This window comes from Arvicola amphibius, chromosome 1 (assembly GCF_903992535.2).
Source record: "Arvicola amphibius chromosome 1, mArvAmp1.2, whole genome shotgun sequence".
NCBI lineage: Eukaryota > Metazoa > Chordata > Mammalia > Rodentia > Cricetidae > Arvicola > Arvicola amphibius.
In genome coordinates, this window is record NC_052047.1 from 88,636,410 (window position 1) to 88,644,119 (window position 7,710).

The 7,710-nt window shown below is 36.6% G+C and overlaps 1 protein-coding gene across 2 annotated transcripts; it reads right to left on the reverse strand.

The window, feature by feature from the left end:
* Positions 1-5,959: 5,959 nt before the first annotated feature.
* LOC119803475 (PCNA-associated factor) lies at positions 5,960-6,421 on the reverse strand. Of its 2 annotated transcripts, XM_038314834.1 has the most exons (2): positions 6,295-6,421; positions 5,960-6,131 (listed from the first exon to the last, which is right to left on the reverse strand). In XM_038314834.1, the coding sequence occupies exons 1-2, from the start codon at positions 6,419-6,421 to the stop codon at positions 6,067-6,069; spliced, it is 192 nt and encodes a 63-aa protein (XP_038170762.1). In that variant the 3' UTR covers positions 5,960-6,066. The 2 variants fall into 2 exon arrangements, with proteins under 2 accessions (XP_038170762.1, XP_038170754.1); XM_038314826.1 differs by having other exon boundaries at positions 5,960-6,421.
* Between the last annotated feature and the right edge of the window lie 1,289 nt (positions 6,422-7,710).

Sequence of the window (7,710 nt, forward strand, 5' to 3'; positions counted from 1 at the left end):
ATGTTGTTTACACAAGTTCTACTCTTCTGAATGATAGAGGAGTGGCCATGGTATGATTAAATGATTTTTATAAATAAATCTTAGAATATAATATATAAATAGCATGTATTCACTACATACAATTTAAGATACTTTGCACAATTTAGTTAAATACTTCTTTTTAGAATGTGTCCTTTAAGTTACTTTCATTAGATGTGTAGTCAACCTCCTCTCACAAGCCTGAGCTATGATCACTTCTTTGTCATAACAGCCAAGTCTAAGTTTTGTTGTGTGTGTACAATGCCTTTTCCTTTTTATAATTTGTTGACATTGTTCATCAAGTAAGCATGGCTGTCATTCTGTCTTATCCCCCATATTTTAAATTTAAAATGTTTATGTTTTCAGTTCTGTAGTTGGCTGCTTCCAAAAACTTCTTATAATACTTTTCACTTAACAAAGAGCATTCAGCTATAAATGTTAGCTGGGTTATTGTGGCTTTACCCTACAGAATCTAAAGAGCTGGTATCCTTTAGCTAACTTTTTAGAAGAGACTCCTTACCATTTTTACGAAGTTATACTTTATGTTTACCCTCTTGTTCTTGGACTTGTACTCGAAGGACATGGCATGTCTGTTTTCTTGATTTGGTGGGATTTTGCTGTGCATCTAAGCATGAGACAGTTTATAAAAATTTGTTTATGTATTCAGCGAAATGCCTCACGGACTAAGGAAAGCATCAGCAGTCTGTGTTAGTTGGTCATAGGGCTATCTGGGTATCAATCTATTGAATCACATGATTAATTGTACCTTATATATCCCATTCGATGATTATGAAAGTAAAACCTAAGCAAATATTGTTCAATCTTGATGTCACTCATTACTTTCTTCTCAGCATAGAAAATGGTTTTAGATGTGCTAGCACTGCTATTTTTCTTCTCAGAGCATCTGCACTGTCCCTCTGTTCTCTGAACCACTTCCTCCTTTCTAATCCATCTTCTGTTTCTCCTGTTTCTCCTGTGAGTATCTCTTCATCTGTGCTTCCTCCCCAGTGTGTAGTTTCAGGAAGTTTTAATTGCTTTACTTCATCATAAAAGTCCACTAGGATACTAAGATAGGTTCTTCTTGAAGAGCAATTTTAAAAATAAAATATTCTCTCTCTCTCTCTCTCTCTCTCTCTCTCTCTCTCTCTCTCTCTCTCTCTCTCTCCCTCCCTCCCTCCCTCCCTCCCTCCCTCCCTCTCCCTCTCCCTCCCTCCCTCTCCCCGTCTCTCCCCTCCCTCTCTCTCTCCTCCTCCCTTCCTCCTTCCCTTCCCCCTCCCTCCTTCCTTCCCTCCCTCACTCCTTCCCTCTGCCCGCCACTCTGCACTAGCTACCAGCTACAGCATCTTTGAATATTAGGTTCCTCTCTAATGCTGGGGACACATGCCTTCAGTCTCCCCAGAAGCTGTCCTTTCTGTGATCCTCTCTTTTCCATGAACATTTGGCACCTGGAATGAGAAGGAGTCTTTGCAGCTGTAATGAGTTTCATTCTATTTCCAGAATTTCCAGAAACTGCTACAATGGATTGCCCCTTTAATAGTGCACCTCACAGCTTAGCAGTAAGGCTGTGTAATTATTATTTTGTATTTCATCTTCTTTCACTTTTTTGAGAGATGGGGAGGTGTGTGAGAACAGTTTGTGATATGAAAATTCAAATGTTAAAAAGCTTAAATCTACAGAATATTAAAGGACATGCTGACAAATGCCCTTTGGCCTATTTTGAGTAAACATACTTATATTTGGTAGACATATGCTGTATTAATTAGGTTCTTGTTAACTAGCAATCTTGTTTCTTTAGGACACATTTATGAGCTAATAGGAGATCATGCTTTTCATGTATTTTTATACTTACATTTTTCTGACCCTAAAAGTTATTAAAAGATGTTTAAATTTATTCATAATGGGAGAAATGGCAATTAAAATTATAGTGAGCAATTATTTCTTTCTTATCAAGTTGGCAAAAACCCAAGCGTTTGATAAGTGTTGGCAAGGCTTTGAAGTAGAAGCCATTTTCCTGTGTTGCTAGTGATATAAATGTAGACTACTATGGGATAAATTTGGCAATAGCTAACAAAGCATTTACCCTCTGACCCAGAAAGCTCATTTCCAGGAATCTATCCCAAAACTACCCAGGAAAAATGTTAAAAGACATGCACAAGGCTGTTTACGGGAGTGCCATTTATCATGCTCAGATCTGGAAGGTACTCAAATTCTCACCACTGAGGGACCAATTGAACTCTTGTGCATTCATCCAATGGGAATACAAAGCTACTAGAGGAATAATATTTTATTTAAAAATGCAAGATAATTTCCAATATAGGTTCTTAGAGAAAAATGAAGATCAAGTGAGGAAAACTGTAAATGAAAGAACATAAATATTTAAAAGAAATAATTCAGATACTTTGTTTTATGGATTTGAATTTGTAATCATGGATATGTTTTGCATATATATTCAAGTTTTAAATGCAAGCTGTTACAAACAAAATTAAAATGAAACAAATCTAAATTTAAGTTTAATTAGTAGTTTGATCATTCAGAAAAGACATTATAACATTTTTAAATTATAGCAAAATTATTGAGTTTTCTTAATGAATTATATTCTAGGACCAAAATAATAACGGAAAAGAATCAAATTGTTTCTGGTCATCTCCACTCAATGATACTGTTCTATAACTATTGAATGCTGTCTAATATAATAAGGCACATACATATGTTGATGTTAAGAACTATTTTTAAGTGTAAGATTTGAGAGGTATAAGGGCAAACGTAATTGGTTGGGTAGCCTGAAACTTCACATTTTCCTTAGGGATCTCAAAATGATGTGCTAGTTTTTTTTATCTTTAAATAAAAATAAAACTAATGTATTTCTTAAATTTTCTACTAAAATCTTAAGACTAGTAAGAAGGTACTATAAGTAACTGAACCCCCATGTTAAGACTGTGGTCAGGGCTACCTTAGCTGACACTGATTACACAGAGAGATATGGGCTTATAGCACCTGCACTTAATTCATATTGGGAAGTTAGATTTCCCTAATATGAACATCCGTTGTGCCTACATCATTTGAATGGGCATCATGGTTCTTGCAGAGCCCTGTCTTTTTTCTGAGACTCTTGCACTGTAACATGTGCATGCAGAAAGTGCCTTGACGACAAGCCTCTAATAAAAATATCTAACTTAAAGTCTTTCCTAAGCATCTGTGGTACATGGCATTGGAGTGTGTTGCCATTTGTTGCTAGGTGAGAACCCTGTGATTTTATCCAGGAGAAGCCTATTGAAAATTGTATCTGCTATCCGCATCTATTTGCCCATTTTTCTTCGTATCCTTTCTGTAACAGACCACGACTGTGACTATCTGTAGAGCTCTGTGAGATTACTATAGGAATCACTGAAACTGGACCCCAAAGGCTCAACACTTTACCTCATTTGTAAGAAATACCTGGAACACAGAAACAGGAATACCAGTAATGATACAACCAGCAGAATCTAGACCTTGGAAGGCTCTAGAGCCTACTTTTCTTTTGCATTTAAATGTTACTTATTGATGTGTGTGTGTGTGTGTGTGTGTGTGTGTGTGTGTGTGTGTGTGTGTGCGCGCGCGCGCTATAGTGCATGGGACAGACTTGGGGAATCAGCGCTCTGCTTTCACTATGTGGGATCTAGGGAGCAAACCTGGGTCATCAACCTGGGCAGTAAGCACCTTTACCCATTGAGCTATCTTACCGGTGGCCTGAATCATCTCTTAAAAATGACTGGAAGAAAGGGAAAGGGGAATTTAAAGGCCCATTGATGACTAATTGACGGCATAGTTAAAGAGGAGAAAGACAAATGAAGTTTATCTGTGACTGACTCAGTATAATCTCCTACTGTAGTGAAAAAGAGTAGAATTCTAGAGGAAAGAAGCTTGCTCATAAATTCAGGTTAGGAAAATTTATAATAGGTTAAATAGACTCATCATACTTCATAATAATAATAGGATTAACTTAGTGTATATGAAAATTGAAAGGTAAATGATACCTCAAAATTTTGTATGCTAGTTTAATGTTTCTTCCATGTATATTCATAGGTGAGATTTCTAATTCCCTTTCTTTCACCATTTTAGGTTGCTTTTAATATTGCATTCGTGTTTTCATCATATGTTTCTATTCTCTGAGAAAAATATATTTAAAAATGTGGTCTATTTTGTAAATATTAGAATATAGCCCACAAATCACTTAAACAAAAGTAGTTTTAAATAGATAATTCCTTTTTTTAAATAAACCTTTATTTAAAAAGCTAAAACCACAAATAAAAAAGGAAACAAGAAACATAATTTTCAAAGTAATTGGATCAAGAGGTTCTGCTTAGTGTCTAAAGTGTAAAAGACAAACCATAAAAAAGTCTATAATCAGCTGATCTCAAATGATTTGTAAATTGACTTAAAAATAACACCAATACATTTATTTGTATTTGGAAATAAAATAGTATAGATGATAGGAAACACAAATGGATACTGTATTGCAAAACTGCGCATTTATTTTAAACATTACACAAAAACATGGCTGCTAAGAACATGGATAATTTTGAAAATTGATAGCCTGTCAGTAAACAAAACACAATGAGAAAATCAAATATATCAGTTAACATAGTGGCACATACTTTTGATCCCAGCATTTATGAAACAGACAGATCTGTGAGTTCAAAGCTAGCTTTCTCTACAGGCCACTTTGAGGCTACATAATGAGATGCTGCCTCAAAATAATTAGTATATGTATCTCTTCAATGATCAAACCATCTTGAGAAGTAAAGGGGAGGGCAGTAGTGGCGCATGCCTTTAATCCCTGCACTCCAGAGGCAAGTGGATCTCTGTGAGTTAGAGGCCAGCCTGGTCTAGAGTGAGTTCTAGGACAGCCAGGGCTACACAGAGAAACCCTGTCTTGAAAAAAACCAAAGAGGGGTGGGGGAGGAGAGAGAAATGAAGGGGAAATTTTAAGGACTTGAGGCATAAAACTTGATTATAGCATGATTTGTCAAATTTTTTACTCCCGACTTTAAAAATATTGGCAAAAACCGGGCATGGTGGCAAAGTCTTTAATCACAGCATTCAGGAGGCAGAGGCAGGTGGATCGCCGAGTTCAAGATCAGCCTGATCCATAGAGCGAGTTCCAGGACAGCCAGGACTACGTAGAGAAACTGTCTTGGGGGAGAAAAGGAAAAAATACTTATGCAAAAAGGTAATATTTTATGATACTGAAATGAATGTATATCCAAGAAAAATTCTTTTAATGTATCCATGAAATCTTTGCTCCTGATTCTTTGGTATTGTTTTTTGGTTTTTTTTTTTTTTTTTTTTTTTTTTTTTTTTTTTTTTTGGTTTTTCGAGACAGGGTTTCTCTGTGGCTTTAGAGCCTGTCCTGGAACTAGCTCTTGTAGACCAGGCTGGTCTCGAACTCACAGAGATCCGCCTGCTTCTGCCTCCCGAGTGCTGGGATTAAAGGCGTGCGCCACCATCGCCCGGCTTGGGTTTTTTTTTGAGACAGGGTTTCTCTGTACAACTGCACTGGCTGTCCTGTAGCTCCATTTGTAGATCAGGCTTGCCTCCAACTCAAAGAGGCTCACCTGCACTACCACACCCAGCTGACATTTTATCTTTGCTCCCCCATTTTAAGAAATGGCAAGCGATTAAATTCAGTTAATACTGATTTTTTTAATGTGAAAAAGACTAAGTTGAGTTTTTAAAGCAAACAAGCCATAACAATTTGGCACTATTTCAATAACGAAGTGTCCATAATGTGGTATTAGTACAAAGATCTAAGCAAATCTCAAAGACGGTAGATTAGTAATTAGAACATCATGCAATGTTGATTTTAGCAAGAAACTTAACAGGTAAAAGAAGCATCTTATTACATTATAAATTCGAGTATGCAATTATAATTTACAAATTATAAAAAAAATCCTCCCTTTTTACAGCCAGTTGTTTTGAATGGCTACATGAATGCGTAGTCAACAAGTCAAATAAACAAACACATCTACCCAAATTTACATCCCAGAATACCTAAGTAAACTGAAGACATTATTCAGATGAGTAAGTTCTATTCATTTTCGTCATCTGGGTGATCAGGTTGCAAAGGACATGCTTTTCTTTTCGATGTTCCTAAGCCACTGCATCCTGCTTCCTCAGGAACCTGGTTCTCTTTTTCAGGATCTTTAGGAGACAGCCTGAAGAATTCTCCAATGCCTTTTTGCCACTTTGGAGTTGGACGCACACAAACTGGATTCCCTCCTGCATACTTATTTTCAGCTTTTCTCGACGAACACGATGAAGAACTGGTGACAAAGGTGGAGGAGCCTAGCACCTTCCTGGGGGCTCGAGAAGCCACCACTTTTCTGTAGGCTCCCGGGACGTAGTTTGCTTTGGTCCGCACCATGTTCACACAGGAAGAGACAATTCGCACCAACGCCCCAGCTGCGGATGTCTTAACTGAACAAGAACCCTAGATAATTCTTTAGTATCTATTTTTTCTCTTTTTTGTGGTGCTGGGGCTTGAACCCAGGGTCTAGTGCATGTTAGGAAAGCTCTTTGCCACTAAATTAAACACGTAACCCATTCAATTTTTATTTCTGTTTTAACATTTGAAATAGTTCTACTTTATGCTTCTTTCACAGCTATGTAATATTTTATATTTCTATAGAAGGTATTCATTTAAATTCTACTATAGGGAAACACAACTTTGCCTTATTTAATTGTAGTATTTTATGTGAATATGAATCCATATACACATACTATATATATACATATATATGTATATATATATTTCAAAGGGTGCATTTAACATGCCCTTTGACATCATAATTGTGTAATATTTCCTCATACATTTAAATAAACTCATGTCTGAACTCCATCTACTATTGTGAGATAAAGGATTTGGGGAAAAGTTGTAGGTAAGAGAGGAAGTGGAATGGAAGCGCGTGTGTCCCAAGGGTCGGTGATGTCCTTTGATAGTGATGCTGAAGGACCTTGACCTTTGGACAGGAGACCTGTTTGAAGTTCCTAGGTGGACAATGGGGTTTCCAAATCAAAGCAGGCATGCTCTGCATCAGAGCAGGAGAAGAGGTTTCCTAAGCTGCTTAAGCATAACCCCAGCTGGTTCCTCCAAAGAAATCAGCTCCAGGCTTTTGTTCTTGTTATTTGCTGTGTCCTTTCTGTTTTACATTTCACGTATGTTTGATCTGACTTTAAAATCTCCTTTCTCCCACTTTGCTCAGGCCTTCTTGAACCACTCTCTCTGCAGCCAAATCTTCTACCACTGAGCTATACCCTCGAACCACTGGCTCTAAATTTTTAAAATGAAGGTTAGCTCATTTAGTTCATACTTATATACTTAGTATATAAGGTGATAATCTATTTTTGATGTATCATTATCTCTCACCCCAAAGTTTGGATATATAAATAATTCTCAGTTTCATGATTGTTATTTTTAAAATTAGTGCTACGGATAAAATAAAAACTACAATTTATGAGGTATTTCATCCTGAATCCACACTTAGGCAAACGTATTTACGTTTTCAAATGTTTGATTTGCAAAATACTTATTCTTAAGGTTTTTTATTAGTACATTAGTAATCGACAAATAATGTGTTTTGTGCTAGCAATGTACATCAGACATATGTAATCTCACCTCATTCCCAAACACATCTGCCTGTGTCCACTTATAAT

Excerpts from the sequence above, each read along its gene's own strand:
- LOC119803475 (XM_038314826.1), bottom strand. The coding sequence starts at position 6,421 with ATGGTGCGGACCAAAGCAAACTACGTCCCGGGAGCCTACAGAAAAGTG.